At 34.9% G+C, this 18,990-nt stretch overlaps 1 protein-coding gene across 1 annotated transcript in view; it reads left to right on the top strand.

The window, feature by feature from the left end:
• Positions 1 to 18,990, top strand: part of EFCAB5 (EF-hand calcium binding domain 5) — a 119,723-nt gene that overhangs the window by 16,839 nt on the left and 83,894 nt on the right. The window contains exons 6-8 of the mRNA XM_023530372.1: positions 4,913 to 4,937; positions 5,033 to 5,609; positions 14,215 to 14,371. Of these exons, the coding sequence (XP_023386140.1) occupies positions 4,913 to 4,937; positions 5,033 to 5,609; positions 14,215 to 14,371 (759 nt within the window). The remainder of the gene's footprint in view (positions 1 to 4,912; positions 4,938 to 5,032; positions 5,610 to 14,214; positions 14,372 to 18,990) is intronic.

Raw genomic sequence — 18,990 nt, 5'->3', positions numbered from 1 at the left:
TGTTTTTATCCCTGTTATATACTTGTCAAAATGATGATATCTTGCCAGGCAGCTCCCATAATACACTCCAACAAATATCTTTGCATAGAAAATATTGTAGTTAAATGTGAATTCCTCATTTCTTTACCCTAATTATTTTACTTTCAGGCTATGAGCTTAACTTGCATTTTGAAATATCTTTTTTTTCAAACTATCGATTTGCTCAACCCTGTTCTCATTACACAGCCCTGAGATTAACAAAGTTCTGTAGGAAAATGACTTTTTCTATATAGTTATAGAATTTTAATTCTAGCAGTATTTAGTAGTGCTTGTTTTCCTCTGCTTTCCTAGTAGTCAACCTACATTATGTAGAAATGGTAAGAAATCCTGATAAGACCAAGCCAGCTGAGTTTCAGAGCCCTTGTTTAAAGAGAACATCACACATCTAGTTGAATAGCCCTGCTGGGTCAATTTTCACCACTTTAATCAAGAGCTAGTCCCACTAATGTTACATGCCTTCTTATGAAGAAAGAACATACTAAGGCTTATGGATTATAATTCATTCCTGTTTATGTCCTTAAAGAGGTTTTTACTGAGGCCATACATAGCAGTGAGCCATGTACCAAGTACAGGAAATGATAAAAGTCACTTATAAGGCTGGACCTTTCAAAATACAAGTAAGGCATTCTTTTGTGTTCCTACTCATTTATGACCATAGCACCTAAACAGGTCTTTGTATGTTAGAAGACAGATTAATATAGGGATAAAGGTGTGTATGTTGGGGGAGAATTTGAAAGCCTTTTAATTCTAAAATTGTTTAGGAAGACAATCCTGAAATAGAATTCTAGTGCTTAGTTAACATAGTGCTAGGCACAAAGTGAGACATCAATAGTTATTTACTGAGTGCACATATAAATGAATCAATCTACCTGTAAAAGGTTTAGGAATGTCCAAGCACAACCCTGCTTTAAAAACCAGTACTTGTTTAAAACTATATTCAATTGACTCTCTGGATTAATTTGCCATTGGGACTGTGCTGTAATTTATGATCCTTGAATTCAGAGGTCACTTAATCAAAAGACAGCTACAGATAGGCTTGTTCAATAAATCCTGATTTATTGACCCTGCTATTGCTGTGCCTCCTTTTCTTTTCTTGATTTTATGGCCCTGTGAGAGAAGTGTTTGGCTAGAGTTGTAACCAAACACACATCTACTTCCATTCTGCATATCATTGGGGATAATATAAGCACTAGGATTATTGCTTAGCAACCTATAATAGCCAAGCACACTAGAGGAGCACTAACAGGCTGCAAGGAAGATAGAGAATGCCCTAGTTCATGTGTGAGTTTGCTAATGAACCATGGCAGATGGATAGATATTAATTTGCTATACATCTGTGGCACTACTCTTAAAGCAGGAGGAGGAATATTTGTCTTGGATTATGCTGGAAAGATTAGAAACAAAGAGTACATTAGAACCTGCAGACTTTAAAGAATTGCTCTCTTTCACACCTATTAAAAATCAAAATAAAAGCAATACAATGAAACAGAATAGAACCCTCCCCCCGCCCCAAAAGTAGTCAGTTTGTTTCTAAATCCAACCAAGAAGTAAAGGAGAGCATTATACCATCCTACTCACTTCCTCATATTGGAATAAGAGAATTAGCCAAGGAGGAAATTAAAATTTGGAAGAGAGTTTCATAAATGATATTCACTATTGGACTTAGGACATTCTTTAGATTAAATGTTTGCTTTTCTAGAGTTTCTTTATAGACTACTTAATTAGATTTTTCTTTGTTCTGACAGTTTCTCAGATTTTCTTATTTTTAATGACCTTGCTGGTGGTCAGGTTTGGATCACCACCCATTCCTGGATCTAAATGGGTGAGGTCAGCCCTATCTAAACTAAATGAATTAAGAATGAGAGAAGGGTGACTCCCCAAAGAAATTTGGGCAGACAAAAAATATGTGTGTGTGTGTGTGTGTGTAACCACTGTATATATAATTACTAGAGAGGAAGTGATCAAAACGTGATAGAAATAAAGAATGCGTTAAGGAATACTATCATGTATTTTTGCAGAATGTCCTTAAATGGAATTTGTCTGAAGGCTTTTTTGTTTGTTTGTTTGTCTGTTATTATAATTAGCCTGGGGTTATGGGTTTGGGGGAAGAAGACTACAGAGATAAAATACTATTCTCATCACATGCTATCAAGCATATCATATATGCTGTCAACGTGACTTTTTTTTTCTGTGTGTTTTTTTTTATTAGGTTTATTGGGGTAACATTGGTTAATACAATTATATAACTTTCAGGTGTACATTATAATTTGACATCTATATATTCTATTGTGTGATTACCACCCAAAGTCCAGTTTCCTTTGGCTACCATATATTTGATCCCCTTTACCCACTTCACCCTACCCCTACCCCCCTATATTTGACTCTCTTTATCCCGTCTACCTCTCCTCTCCTTCCCCACCCCCTACCCTCTGATAACCACTAGTCCATTGTCCCTGAGTCTCTATTTGTTTATCCTGTTCATTTGTTGCTTTTAGGTTTATATCCCACATATAAGTAATATCATGTGATTTTCAACTTTTTCTGTTTGGCTTATTTTGCTTAGCATGATTATCTCGAGGTCCATCCATGTTGTTGTAAATGGCAGTATTTCATCTCTTCTTATGGCTGAGTAATAATATTCCATTGTATATATGTACCACAGCTTCTTTAGCCAATCATTTATCATAGGACACTTTGGTTGCTTCCATGTCCTGGCCACTGTGAATAATGCTGCTATGAACATCGGTGTGCAAATATCTTTTGGGATATGGGTTTTCAAGTCTTTTGGGTAAACACCCAGTAGAGGGATTGCTGGATCATATGGTAGATCAATTTTTAGTTTTTTGAGGAACCTCCATACTGTTTTCCATAGTGGCTGTACCAATTTGCAGTCCCACCAGCAGTGTATGAGGATTCCTTTTTCTCCACATCGTCTCCAACATTTGTTATTACTTGTCCTTCAAAGTGACTTTTTATTGTTGATGTTAATCTTTTTCATCCGGCTGAAATAGTTTTTGTCAGGTTTGTCCACTGTAAAGTGATTCTTTCCCCCTATTTCCATATTGTACTTTTGGGAAGAACTAACTATGCACAGCCCACACTTAAGAAGAGAATTATGCTTTACTTCCTTGAGGGCAGAGTATCTATTAAGTTATTTGGAATACTTCTGCACAGGACATTTGTCTATCTCCCCCTCCCCCCCCCCATTTATTTATTTATTCATGCAAGTATTTATATCAGTATGGATATTTGTTTTATATTTGGGTTATAATCTAATACTGCTTTATTTTGTTGCTCAAATTGTTTTATCTCTGGCCATTAGGAGCTCCTTTAGTTGGCTACTGTGTCCTTTTGACATACACAATCATTGTGGAGTTTTTTTTTGAGCACTTCCTTACTTTGTGGCACTACAAGATGCTCTAGGCTCATCATATATATTTCCATCCTCAGTCCTTAAATCAACCATTTCTCCAGTGAGACTTGATTTTTTAAATTGGAGATTGATATTAGCAACCAAGATCTGAGCGCTAGGTGTCCAAACTCTCTTAATTACTTTTTTATAACATATAGCATTCTTTTTTTCTCTAACTTATCTGCTCTGAGGATATTAATAACAATTCTTTTAGAGACTCCTTACATTTATTCTATTAATGGTATTTCCTTGGGTAGTATTAATTACTGCATTTGTTGAATTTAGTCACAGAGATAGTGTTACTTAAATATTTAGTGATTCTTATGTGTGTGTGGACATTTGCATTTGGGAATCCTATTTGCTTTTTTGTGGATGGAGTTTCTGTTTTCTGTAGTCTGCTACCAGTGATTGTGGATAAGGAATAAGATGCGCAGACAATGAAATCTATCAGCAATTCATTTTCTCTGTCCCAAACCCCCTTGTCTCAATGCAGGGGTGAATGCCTCTGGTGTCTGATGAGTAGCTCAACTAAGGATGAAGTTATACAAAAAGTCATTAATTCCCCTGCTACCCATATCTACATTTTTTTAAACTTGGGACACGTCAAAGCTGCTCCCAAATTTCACAGTGTAGATTTTTCTCCTGTATTTTTTTAGTTCTATATTTTCTTTAATCTAATCCCCCCTACCTTATAATTTTCAGAGACCCTCAAAATTTCTGACTACTGAAGTTCTCCTTCATGATTGCCAGCATTCTTATGTTTATATTAAAATATACATGCACACAACCTTTTCTGTCATTTCTAAAGATATTGGTAGGGAGGGAATGCAAGTTCCTATTCTCAATCTACTACCTTGGTCTAAAATCACACTACATTTTAAAAATGAACACATGAAAGAGGCTGGAAATACAAGCATAGAAAGAAATTTATTTAAATAAACATGTGATAGACTCTCTTCACTGCCCACTCAGCAGACATTTCCCAACCTTTTTCCCTGCCAACTGAACCTCGATTTTATAGCAGATAGAAATCACTTGATATCAGAGAACTTGACCTAAATCCTGAAGTGAAGGAATAAATTATGATTGGTCAAAACTATTCATAATAATCCCTTTTCCCTTTACCAGCTAGGAGTAGACATGTAACTTAATTAAGCTAAATGAAATGTAAAGGAAAGTTTTAGAGTCTGGGATCTTCTTCTCTTGGATAATAAAACAGAACCTCAAGAGGAAAAATCCCCTTTGTTCTTAATCCCTTTTTTCCTGTAAAGAAGAGATGTCTGGAGCTGCAATAGTTATCTTGTGATCCTGAGGTACAAGCACAAAAAAAATGAACAAAGAAAAACAAAACAGGCTAGGTACTTAATGAAAAACACTGAGCTGCTGAATGACTTCTGATTAAGTCAACAATAAATGTCCTATTGTTAAAGTCATTGTTGTCTAATTTTTTGTTACTTTCAGCTGTGTTTGAATGCAACATGTAAAGGTATGTAAAAAACTCTTTTTCCTAATAATATTATAAAGTAACATAGATTAAAATCTACTTCTAATATTTCTTACATTTCACTTCTTTTCCTTCAGAATTAGACCTGGAGGGGCAGCCAGAAATCTCAACTGGTTCAATAAAGGACCATAACATTGGAGTCTCAAAGAATATGGTGGTAAGAAAACCTGCAAAAGTGATTTTCAACTTAGATCAAACTCTCCTGGATTCAAAGCTAGAACAACCATGGAAGAAAAATCTTTTTGAAAGAGTGGAGGCAAGAGCTCAGGCAATGCAGCAGAAAAGAATATGTAAGGAAAATGAGAAGAAGGAACTAGAAAAAAAGGCTCAGAAAAAACTCCCTAAGGATAATTTGGCCAAAGAGTGGTTTAATACTGAAAACATGACACTGAACACTCGTGCATATTTGCTTGACAAACTTCTACCCACCTTAGTTCCTGGTGTGGAAAAAATGTTAATGCAAGTGGAAAACAAGAAGCTTTTGACAGAAATTGATATTCCAATCAAGTTTGATCCAATTAATTATTTGGGGGAATACTTAATGAGAAACAATCCTAATTATATCAAAGACTCGGGAATGTCTGGTTATCAGAGGGTAATGAGAGATGTTACAGAAGACCTGAAGATACATGTTCCCAGCACTATCTGCAACAGGTACTATTTGTTATATTATCAGTTGATGATATAGCTCCTTATATTGAAAAGCATGTAGAACAATAACATAATTATACAAACTTAAAAGGACTTAAGTAAGTAATTTTATAGTTATTCAAAAAGTATTGAGCCACTACTATGTGCTTCACTTTAAGGCATTAATAAAGACTAGTGAAGTATATTAAATAGTTTCTTGTATTCATGGATTTAGTTATCTCACTAGGATCCCAAGTATATCTTCATTTATTATCTGTCTCCCTGCATTGGAAAATAAGATATATGAGAGTAGAGACTTTTTAAAAATTTAACTTTTCAGATAGGCAGCATATTTACCTGATTCAAAAGCCAAAACATAGAGTTATACAGGGAAAAGTTTTCCATTCTTATCCTTCATCTACCCAATACTCCCCCTCTGCCATAAATAATTACTGTTAAATTACATTGGCTATTACCTCCAAATCAATGTTAAATGATAGTGGTGATATATGCATCCTTGTCTTGTTTATGACTTTAAGTAGAAATGATTTTTCTATTACTGCTTTAATATGAACAGTTAAATATATATATATATATATATATATATATATATATATATATATATATATATATATATATATATATATTACTACCATAACTACTTCATTAGATCTGAAAAAAATATATTTTATCACATTAAGAAAAATGCACCTAGTTTCTGATTTTTAAAATTCAGGAATAATTGTCAATTTTGTCAAATGCTTTCTCAGCACATATGGAGATGATCATTTGATTTTCACCCTAGATTCATTAACAATGAACTTTATTAATAGATTTTCTAATGTTGAGCTATTTTGTAATTTCTGAAATAAATCCTACTTGATTGCTATATATTTGGTTATGTTGAAATATGTTTTCTACTAGTAAGACAGAATAAATGTTTATTTCTTTCCTTTTAATTCCAGGTTTTCAGAATAAATATCTATCTATCTATCTATCTATCTATCTATCTATCTATCTATCTATCTATCTATCTACCTATCTATCTATCTATCTATCTATCTATCTATCTATCTATCTACCTACCTATCTATCTACCTATCTATCTATCTGCCTGTCTATCATCAATAGTCAATGCTAGTGACAACAAATGATTTTTCCCCTTTTGGGGAAGAGTTCTTTTTTGAGTATCATTATGGACACATGGATTTTAATATATGTTCAATGTATTTTAATCTAGTAAAGTCAAATTTTTTCTCTTTGATGCTCAACTTGACCCAACTTTGGTTCCTGTGTTCTAATATTACACCTTTAGTCTTGAAAGCTTCATGTATTTTTTTAAGGATTAGTTCCTTTTAATGGGGATCACTCATCTGGGAGCTAGGAATGCTCATAAATATTGTACTGTCATTGCTTCTAGGCTTTCGTGACTAACGAATATAATTTTTAAAAATAATGAGTTCATATTAATAGTTTCATATCAAATACAATGTTTCAGAGTTTTTATCTAATTCCTTGATTTTATATTTGAATCTTTATTTATTACACTGAAAATCTTGATTCCTAATAAAATTGACAAAATTACTTTACTTTTTCCTACGATTTACATAAAACTCCTTTAAAATAATAATACCAACAAGCCTATGAATAATTGAACTACTAAATAAGGTTTTATATTTATTTTCAGCTTTTTTGTCCATATACTATATCCTATTAAATATGTGTATGTAAAAACTGAAACCATTCAAAAACTAAAAGAAACCAGGGGTTAAATTCTATTACAACCAGAAAAAAAGCCTTTTGAACCATGACTCAAAATCATGAAAATATTGATAAATTTGAGAAATTTACCTGGAAAATGGAGTCACAACTACTTGATTCTGCTGTTGTATAAAAGTAGCCATAGACAATATGTAAATGAATAAGCATGGCCATGTTCTAGTAAAACTTTATTTATGGATACTAAAATTTGAATTTCTTGAATTTCTACATGCCACAAAGTATTATTCTTATTTTTATTTTTAAAAACTACTTTAAAATGTAACAACTAATTTTAAATTTTGAGTTGTATAAAACCAAGCAGCAAGCCAGATTTGGCCCCTAGAATGTAGAATCTGATCCCTGGTCTAGATCAGGTCTAGTATCTGTTTGGCCTCTTCCAGACCTAAAAAAAAAAAACAAATAAGGCACTTTGAATCTCTGATTCTCTTCCTGAATCTTTATATTTTCCTTTTAATGTCTTCTGGTATGGATACTTAAACTAAAATTTATAAAGGAATCTAAAATTCTTTGTGACTTGTTTTAGTATCATTCCTATAAGGTAAGCAACTAATTAGAAGCTTAGAATGATAATTCTTTTGAAGTAAAGTATATATGTTCCTCAGAATAAACTAAGTGTATGGTTGCCTACCAATAATATCAGAAGCGAATCAATTTCTAATCTGAATCAAAACCTCAAAGAATGTATTTGAAACAACTTTCACAGGAGGTTTTTATGCACACTAAAGTTTCAAGACCAATCATTTAGCAAAACCAGATTAAGTGAGTTTTAATACTAGTGAAAAGTTCTGACAGCAGCAGGAAGCAGTGTCATTAAATTTAATAAATAACTTAAAGAATATTTTTGTTCATCATCTGTTCTTGCAGAGCAAGAAATCAAATTTGTACTTAGATCTATTTCCATTCTGAAAAAAACTTAAAATTTAGTAACTGGTGTCAAGGCTGTAAATCAACATATTGATAAATCCTTTCTCCTGTTAGGGACATGTAAATCTCAGTCAGTACATTAAACTCTAGGCATTTATTAATATCTATAGTAATAATAGTTATAGGCACAAGAGAACTTTGGTCTAGGTTCCATTGCCAACCAATAGCATGACACGAGAGGATTAGTTTATTTCACTGATGTTTCTTGAACTAGGAGTTTGAATAGTTAGGGTCATTTGAGGTTTGTTAAGAGTCCTAGTTTCTATAGGAGCAATACTGTTATAGGAATTTTATGAAAGAGTTAAAGTAATTAAAGATACTTTCTTTGCCTGAATTGTCAAGATTAGAACTCTATCTCTTTCTGGCAATAATCCAAGATCTATGTCAACATGTGACAATGTCAGGCTTTTGTAGAATATTCAGAAATCCTAGGGATGCTTTACAACAGCACAATGACTATTGACTTGGATATCCAGCATCTTAGCAAAAACAGTCCTGCTTTTAAATCCTCTGAACTATATCATTGTGTTGTTCTCAATTAAATTATTAAATTTAATTTAATTAGAGAGCTTTGGAAAATTATTTTGGGAATGAGAGTTTTCTTTATTTATTTTCAAGAAAAAAGACAAAATTTTTGTTTGTTTTTTTTTAAGATTTTATCTTCTGGTGATAATGTTAAAGTGTTCATTTGCCAGAACCTGATTCAAAGTTTTCAATTGTCTGCTTCCCAGCACAAAAAAAGGTTCATCTCTGCTTGGTATCTAAGGACAGTAGATAGAGAAGACACTTATTAATTTGGAACAATTTTTATAGTAGTAGTCACTTATCTGAAAAATGAAATATTGCTGCTGTTTTTAAGTTTCATATATGCAATATATTTTTATTGCTTTTCATCAGGGTTTCTAGAAGATTAAGGTATAAAATTGTAGTGGTTAGATTTGTATCATTTTGCTTTTTTTCATATATATTTTTAGCATTTCTTTTGATATTTTTTCTCTCTGACTCTTGATTATTCCAGTGCATGAGAACACATATTCTATAAGTCACTATGCCTTGTGAATTAGTAATGAAAGAATTTGCTCTTAAAATAGGGTTACAAATTTTCAGTAGATTGATTATGGTGATGGTTAGACATATTTATATATATGTGCTGAAATTTGTATAACTATGCACTCAGAAGGTCAATTTTGCTATATGATATTTCCAAAAATAAAAACATTTAAACAGTGAACAAAAAAAGGATTATAGAAAATGATTACTAATGTTAGAATTTCACACAATTCCAGAGAAGTGGGGCCTATTATACTATGAATTTCCTCTTTTCTCCAGAGTCCTGATACACAGTCCTAAACCTAGAATGAGAGTTCAAATGAACCAGGAAGTAGATCTAAGAAACTCAAGGCAAAACCTTAGATCTTTTCCTGTATGGCAATTATAGTGATGCATAACTAGTTCTGGCTTGGTAATGATCTCTGATCTCTACATCTGTTACTTATTTCATAATCACTATGCATCTGTGATATACCCTGAGGTATCTTTTGGGTATTTGTCCTTTGACTATTCTTTATCAGCCTTATGGACTAATCATGTAACATTTAATCTGTGATAAGAAAGAATCACAAAGAAATACTCCACGGAATTATTTTCTCTATTACAGCTACATAAAGAAGAAAAATAAGTCAGTATAAATGCTCAAGTATTAAGGAAATACAAACCGAGTAAAAGCTAAAAGGGAAAGAGACACGTGTTTTTCTTCAATGTAAAACCTTTTAGGATAAAGATCTAAATCCTTAACTAGGTCATAAGACCTCCCTTGTATGACTTGATCCCTAACTTTCTTTTTAGTCCTGGCTTCTGCCTCTCTCCTCACCCTCTCTACTCCAAACACACAGGATTTCTTTCAGTTCTTCAAACATACTACACTTCTTTCTACCTTAGGGTCTTTACATATGCTATTCCTTCTGCCCGTATCACTCTTCTTCCTCCTTACTTTATCTTACTAATCCTTTAGAGCAGCAGTTTCCAACCTTTTTGGCACCAGGGACCAGTGCTCCTATGAGAATATAACACCTGATGATCTGAGGTGGCGCTGAGGTGGTGACACTAGCACTGGGGAGTGGCTGCAAATACAGATGAAGCTTCACTTGCTAGCCCGCCACTCACTTCCTGGTGTGTGGCCCAGTTCCTAATAGGTCACTGTCCAGTACCAGTCCACGGCCAAGGGGTTGGGGATCCCTGCTTTAGAGTTCAGTTTAAATGCCATTTTACTTTGATTTAACTAATCTAATCTGGCTTTCGCACTCATGATGAAAGTTTTCTTGTATTGATTTTTTTGTTTTTTTTTTGCTTTTTTTTTGTTTTTAGATACCTAAGATTACTATCAGATATCTTAATTTGGGGTAATCGAGTATTTATCTTAAAAAAAAATTTTAATAATTTTATTTTCATGGTGATGCTGATTAACAAAATCCAATAAGTTTTAACTGTACACTTTAACAATAAGACATATACATTTACATTGTGTGTTCACCTCCCATAGTTAGATTGCTTTCTGTCACCATATATTTGACCCCTTTTACCCCATCTACCTTCCCCAACCCCTCCCCCATACTCTCTGGTTAATCGAGTATTTAATTTTGAAATCTCTGGAATTAATCATCAGTGTTTAATGGGGGAAGCTATGATAAATGTTCTTTATCATTTTTTAAAGTTCTAAATAAGTCTAATTATATATCTGTTCAAATATCATTGATTAACCAGTAACTGAGATTTTTCTTAAGTCATTACATTTATGTTAGGAATCTCATTTCATAAGATATATGTTGAATAAACAAAAAGAAAATAAAAATTAAGTATAATAATTAAATGGACATATGTGATACATGGATTTTTATAAGAATACTCATCACAGGAATAAAATGGATGTAAAAGAAGTCCAGTTTAGCTTTGTGAAATTAAGACCACCAGAGCTTAAAAACAAACACTGAGTTTATTAACTTTTCAGACAAGGAAATATATTCCAGTGAAGAATTCACTGAATTCACTGTTAAAGAGGAAAATTAAGGGTTTTTTAAGCATTAAGAAGGGAACTTCATAATGGTTATAATATCTGGCAACTATCACACTGTATAGGACAGAGTGAGTCCATAGGTTTCTACATGATTAGTTAAAACAAGTGCCATTTTTTAACAGTCAAGAAAGAGTCTTCATTTAGTTCCAGTAATGGTGTGATATACAGAGGTCACTCCAAGTTCATGATTAATTATCCATCCACTTAAGCTAATTAGAACCAGTTTTCATGAAATACAACATCCAGTTTTCACATAATTTAGGCAAATGCTGCTCTAAATGGAAGATTTTGTACAGCTTGAATGGATGGATGGAATTTGGATTGTCACAACTAGGGTAGGGAAACATTTTCACTTTTACTCTTTAATCAGTTAGATTTATACTATACTTTTCTTTTAAAGATATCAAAACACTTGTTAAGATAGGGAACTTTTATTTGTTAGCTTTTGCTTCATAACAAGATACCTCAAAACTTAGTGGCTTAAAACAATAATTATGTATTTGCTCATGATTTTGTGGGTTGGTAACTTTGGGCTGAGTTCATGGCTCATCTCTGATCCACATGGTATCAGTCAGACTTACTTATGCATTGCAATAAGATGTCAATTGATAGCCTTAATCACTTGCCTATTAATCACATGTTTGTAAAAGCAATGGATATAACTGGGTCATCATCAGGAAGGCTAGCCTAGGCTCATTTCCAGGGTGGTGGTGGAAGGGCTCCTAAGTTCAATAAAAGAGGTCAAGACCCAATGTTCAAGGACTTTCTTTTCTTCTTTCTTCCCAGTTTTACTGTGGTATAATTGATAGCACTTTTCAACCTTCTATCATGTTTGTTAATGGTCCATCGGCCAAAGCAAGTCACATGGCCAGAACCAGACACAAGGGTGCATAAATGGACTCCACCTCTTAATGGGAGAAAGTGCAAAGTTATATTTCATACAAATAGACATGCATACAGAAATGGGAAGAATTTGTGACCATTTTTGCATTTTACCACATTGTAGTTTTTCCTCCTTCCCAGTCTCCTTAAATGTGGGTTAATACTTATATTTATACAGTGTTGAATAGGTTGTGCCTACTCAACACTGACCAAAATTAAGAGTTTTGGATGCTATGGAATTCTGTTGATTGATATGGATATCCTCATAAGATAATGCAGACCAGAGAAGAGAAATTTTATTTATTCTTTGAATGAGTTACATAATCTATTTTAAATCTATTTAGATTATATTTGGAGTCTCATGTACGGTGGCCCTGAAGCACAAAACTAGGTTTTGTTTCTAAATGTGGACATTAATAAGTGGAAGGAAATGATGTCTGAGCTGAGACCTAAAAGATATGGATGATCTAGTCAAGCAATGAGAAGAAGAAAAGTATTTCAAACAGATGAAAATATAACAGAAACCCAATTTTGTTCATCTATTTTTGTGTTGCAGTGATTAATACACATGAGAATCTGGAAACACCCAGTACTTTCTATGCAATATTGTTTACTTAACTGTTCTGCATTGGACCCTAAGCTTTATAATGGCAGAATCCATAGTAGGTGGCTGACTTAGTGAGCAAGTGAGTGAATGAATAAATGAGAAAAAGCTAGAAGAAAGACAGATACGGAATAGAGAGTCATGCCGGAATGAAGACAGAAATTAAGGAGAATGTATAGAGAGAGGAAAAGAGAGAAAAAGGAGAGAAAGAGAGGGAAGCGGGAAGTAGATAACGCAGCAGAGGAGAAAGAGTAGGGGAAGAGCAGAAGGAGAGCCAGCATAGGAAGGGACTGAAGGCTCTGAGATAAGTGGGAGAGGTTTGGCTGCTTAGCAGTTTTACCAGAGGAACTTAGCACTTCCTTTGAAGCACTAATTAATCCTTCCAGCAGTTCGGAACAGGCCCTTCTACATTATTAAACCACTTGTTTGTTTAGGTTTTCAAGCTTCAAAGTTTATTTTTGAAGACATATTTTCCTAGAGAATTTCAAAGGCTTTATATGGGCATAAAGTAATGACTTATATTGTAGTCGTTGTTGTTGTTTTTTTTTTTTATTATTAAAGGTATCCAATTTACCGGCACTTACTGAAATTTGTTTGCCTTTTAAAATCTGTCAGATTGCCCTAGATTTTCTTCTCTGAAAGATGAAGAACTGTCTCAAACATTATTGGAAAATTGTATTTGAAAGCAGCAGCTATTTTTATTATTCTGAGACATTCTGGTGTTTTAATCAAAACAGTTTGGGGATTTTGAAGTCCTAATAGGGATGATGAACATAGGCACAATTAAAATCACAGTTCTTTCCACATTTTCTAGTGGGCGATACGACTCTGCCTGAGTACAAATATAACTATTATGCTTAGGGGCTTTCAATGTATTTGACTCTGTCCAAACAAAAGAAATTGGCAATATATAGTCCTAGACAGAAATCAAAAGTTTGGTCCAAGGCATCAGAATTACCTGAGATACTTGTTATAAACAGCTTTCAGGATCCTACCCTAGACCTTGAATCAGAGTCCTTCCACACGATTGCTATGTCCATGGAAGAGAGAAGCTCACCACATTAAGACCTTAGTGCATTCAACTTTACTTTTAGTATATAAGTGGCAACATTTAGGAATATTCTTAGTACTCCCTAAGTATAGTATTTAGTTGGGTAAAATAAGCACACCTCTACAAAAAGTCAAATAATAGTAGCAGGTAGCCTATAATTAATGTGCTACAGGCTTGAATCAAGGACAATTTCATGGAGAAAAGACAGGTACAAAGTTTATATGAGTTTCTGAATTCTTGTATTTTAACATTTGAAAAATTTGAATCAAATCCAGTGGTCTTAACTCAACATATCTTTTATTTCTATGTTCTTCAGAGTGTCTAAGATGAAAGAGAAGGTTAAACAGAAACAAGAACAAAGAGAAAGCATAAACGAAGTCAAAGTCAAGGTAGCCAACACACGGAAACAGGCTCTGCAGGAGCAGTTCAATGAATGGATTCTAGACCCCAAAGGAATGATTCCTATGATAGTGGTAAGAAAGTGGGTATCTGTGAAGGGCAGGTGGGGTAGGCAATAAGAGGGTGATTGCTAGAATACTGAGTGAAGTGCTAAAAGCTTCCCGCTAAATTTTCAGTCCTGCTTAGGTAAGTCAGTTCTTGATACATCTAGTCCATGAGAGTAGATTTCTTCAATTTCCTTTTGAGTATTTATTTTTAAATATAGCTAATATTCTAAAATATTGACTCTGGTTGGGGTCCCTAAGCTCTTTATTACAGATATAGCTTTCATTTGTTTGTTTGTTTGTTTTTTATATGCTTGGGACTAATTACTTCTCTGGGCTAAGAGGCTATGTCTCTTAGCTCCAGAAAAATACCTTTACTCTAATAAGAGTTAAATATTTTCTCTTAGGTATATGTAGATATGAGAATACTCACTGGTTAGATAAAATGACAAGCATAGTTTTGATTTAAAGTGAATTATTAAAAATAGACCAAGAATCAGACAGAAAAAGTTGAGAACCATATGATTTTATTTATATGTGGGATATAAAACTGAAAGCAACAAATGAACAAGACAAACAGAGACTCATGGACACCAACAATAGTTTAGTGGTTACCAGAGGGAGGGAGAAGTGGAGAAGATAGATAAGGGTAAAGGGGTCAAATATATGGTGACAGAAGGAAATTTAACTTTAGCTGGTAAAATAAACATGATACAATATACATATGATGTATTATTATACACTTGATATATTGTACACTTGTAACCTATATAATTTTATTAAACAATGTCACCCCAATACATTTAATGAAAATATTAAAATAAAAAAAAATCAATAAAAATAGATCAAAGAAGACAAGCCACAGATTGGGAAAAAAATGTCTGTAAAAGACATCTGATAAAGGACTATTCAAAATATACAAAGAACTCTTAAAATTCAACAATAAGGACATGAACAACAGATTAAAAAATGAGCAAAAGACTTGAATAGACAGTTCTCCAAAGGTAGCAAATAAACATATGAAAAAATGCTCCATATATATTTTCAGGGAAATACAAATTAAAACAACAGTAAAGTTGACAAGATGGTGGAGTAGGTAAATGCTGTGCTTGCCTCCTCCCATGATCACATAAAAAGTACAACTAAATTATAGAAAAATCAACCTGGAGAACCATTTGAAGACTAGCTGAACAAAAGTCCTATAACTAAGGATATAAAGAAAAGCCCCATTGGACTTGTAGAAGGGACAGAGATGTGAAACGGGATAGTTCCATACCCACGTGTCGCGGTTGAGAATAGGGAGGGATGTCTCAGTGGCAGAGATATCCAGCCCCACACCAGGCTCCCCTGCCTAGAGCACCAATGCTGAGAGGAGGAGCCTCCACAACATCTGGTTGTAAAAAACAATGGGAATTCTTTCTTTCTGGGTGAGGCAGAAGGTTGCTGGAAATCCAGATGTCCTCTTTGAGGGCTCACACAGACTCTTTCACTCCCAGGCATTCATCCTGAGCTCCGGCAGAGGGATTACAGCTCAGAAGGCACCAGAGACAAATAGGGAGAAATGGAGTTGTGTGGCTTCAGGGTGAGGGCTGGACGGATGGCCACCATTATCCCTGTGTTGAGTTCTCTTGCTGTGTAGCCTATAGGGTGGGCACCATCTTTCCGATGTTGAGCCCTCTCCCAATAGGGACAAGTCTGAATCTGCATTTATCTGGTGAAATCTGCTTTCTAACCTAGTGACTCCCTGGGACCCTGCCCTACCCAACTCCCCAACTGCCAAAGGCACTTCTAGTGGTGGGCAGCCAGCCCTGCCTTGTGCACCATGCACCATGTGCTGTAGGAAGCTCTTTCAGCTGCAAGCAGCTGGCCTTGGCTTGTATACTGCTGGAGGCACTTATGGCGGTGGGCAGCCAGTCCTGGCCCACACTGTAATCTTTCTTAGACAACTCTTGGGGGTCCACATGCCCCAGGCAGGTGATGGCCTCAGTGTGCTTGGTGTGCTCCAAGCCTTTTGCTGAATGGCCCTAGGCTTAGCACAGGTGCAAAACCTGAATTTGCATTAACTTGATGAACACCACTTGCCCCATACTGGTGACTCCCTGATACCCTGCCTCACCCAACTCGAGTACTGTCCAAGGCTCTTTTAATGGCTGAGCCTTATGGGCAGCCAGCAGGTAGTGGCAAGCCTTAGGGTACCCTGGGCCTGGTGCAGCTGACCTCGGTTTATAGTGTGGCTTCTCCCATGCTCCTCCAGATCTAGCACAGGCCACGTCCAACTGCAGATCACTTTGTAGCTACTACCAGCCAGCCCCAAGCTGGACATAGGTAGTGGCTGACCTTGGCCTGCATGGGAGTCTCTTCCAAGAGGCCTGAGAACCAAAGACCAGCTTCAGACCACAACAGACCACCACCCGATTAGCCCCTCAAGTGGCACACCCAAAGAGTGGTCTCAGCAAGCACCAGAACTGGGGCAAATCCCACTCCATTGAGTCAGCTCTTGCAGAGTAGTTTGTAGGCTGTGGGCATGTCCACTTCTCACAGCCAGTCAGACTGAGGGTCAATCCCGACCACTGACATGCCAACAGCAATCAAGGCTTAACTACAACAAGAGAGCACACACAACCCACACAAGAGACACTCCTGGAACACCCAGCTCAGGTGCTGAGGGAGACTGTGCCACCGGGCTTCACAGGGCACCTACTACATAAAGCCAATCTGCCAAGACTGGGAGACATAGCAGATCTACCTAATACATAGAAACAAACACATAGAGGCAGCCGAATTGAGGAAACAAAGAAACATGTTCTAAATGAAAGAACAGGAGAAAACCCCAGAAAAAGAACCAAACAAAATGAAGGCAATTAATCTACCAGATATAGAATTCAAAACACTGATTATAAGGATGCTCAAGAAACTTAGTAAGAACTTCAACAAAAAGATGATAAGCATAAAAAAAGGATGTAGAAACCATGAAAAAAAAAAAAAGAACCAGTCAGAAATGAAGAATACAATAACTGAAATGAAGAATACTCTAGAAGGAATCAATAGCAGATTATATGAAACAGAAGATGGAATCAACAATTTGGAAGACAAGGTAGCAGAAAACCCAATCAGAACTGAAAAAAAGAAAAATATTTTTAAAAATAAAAATTGTTTAAGGGACCTCTGGGACAACATCAAAAATACCAGAAGGAGAAGAGAGAGAGCAAGGAATTGAAAACCTATTTGAAGAAATCAGGATGGAAAACTTCCCTTACCTGGAGAAGGAAATTGACATACAACCCCAGGGAGCACAGAGAGTCCCAAACAAGATAACCCAAAGAGGCCCTCACAAAGACACATCATAATTAAAATGCCAAAGATCAAAGACAAAGAGAGACTCTTAAAAGCAGCGAGAGAGAAGCAGTTATTTACCTACATGGAAGCTCCCATAAGACTGTCAGTTTATTTCTCAACAGAAACTTTGCAGACCAGAAGAGATTGGCATGAATATTCAAAGTGATGAAACGTAAGGACCTACAACCAATACTATCCTACCCAATAAGACTATCATTTAAAGTTGAAGGAGGTATAAAGATCTTCCCAGATAAGAAAAAGCTAAAGGAGTTCATCACCACCAAACCAGTAGTATAAGAAATGTTAAAGGGACTTCTTTAAGAAGAAGGGTGGGGGGGAAGACCAAGAATGTGGATAATAAAATGGCAATAACTATGTACCTATCAGTAATCACTTTAAATGTAAATAGATTAAATGCTCCAATCAAAAGACATAGGATAGTTGAATGGATAAGAAAACAAAACTCATACATATGCTGTCTACCAGAGACCCACTTTAGGCCAAAAGACACACAGACTGAAACTAAAAGGATGGAAAAAGATATTTCATGTGAATGGAAACAAACAGAAAAGCTAGGGCATCAATACTGATATCAGACAAAATAGACTTTAAAACAAAGATTATAATAAGAGACAAAAAAGGACATTACATAATGATAAAAATATCAATCTAATAAGAGGATATAACCCTTGTAAACATTTATGCACTCAACATAGTAGCACTTAGCTAAAGCAGATACTGAGTGAAATAAAGGAGAGATTGACAGTAATATAGTCATAGTAGAGGACTCTATCTTTTTTATTTAATTATTTTTTTTTAGTAGAGGACTTTAACACCCGTTGACACAAGTGGACAGATCTTTCAGACAGAAAATCAACAAGAAAATAATGGCATTAAATAATACACTAGACCAGATATTTTTAGAGCATTTCACCTCAAAGTGGCAAAATATACATTCTTTTCAAGTGCACATGGAACATTTTCCAAGGTGGAACACATATTAGGCATATAAAACAAGTCCCAGTAAATTTAAGAAGATTGAAATCATATTAAGCGTCTTCTCTGACCACAATGGTATGAAACTAGAAATCAATTGCAAGAAAAAAACTGGAAAAAAATACCAACAAATTGAGGCTAAATAACATGCCACTAAACCAGGAATGGGTTAACAATGGGATCAAGGAAGAAATAAAAAAAAATACCTTGAGACAAATGAAAATGAAAACACAGTGACCCAAAATCTATGGGATACAACAAAAGCAGTCCTAAAGAGAAATTCATAACAATACAGGCCTATCTCAAGAACAAGAAAA

Source organism: Pteropus vampyrus, unplaced genomic scaffold (assembly GCF_000151845.1).
Source record: "Pteropus vampyrus isolate Shadow unplaced genomic scaffold, Pvam_2.0 Scaffold50, whole genome shotgun sequence".
NCBI classification, from domain to species: Eukaryota; Metazoa; Chordata; class Mammalia; order Chiroptera; family Pteropodidae; genus Pteropus; species Pteropus vampyrus.
Note: the sequence above shows the minus strand (reverse complement) of the source record. Positions and strands in the feature narration are given on the sequence as shown.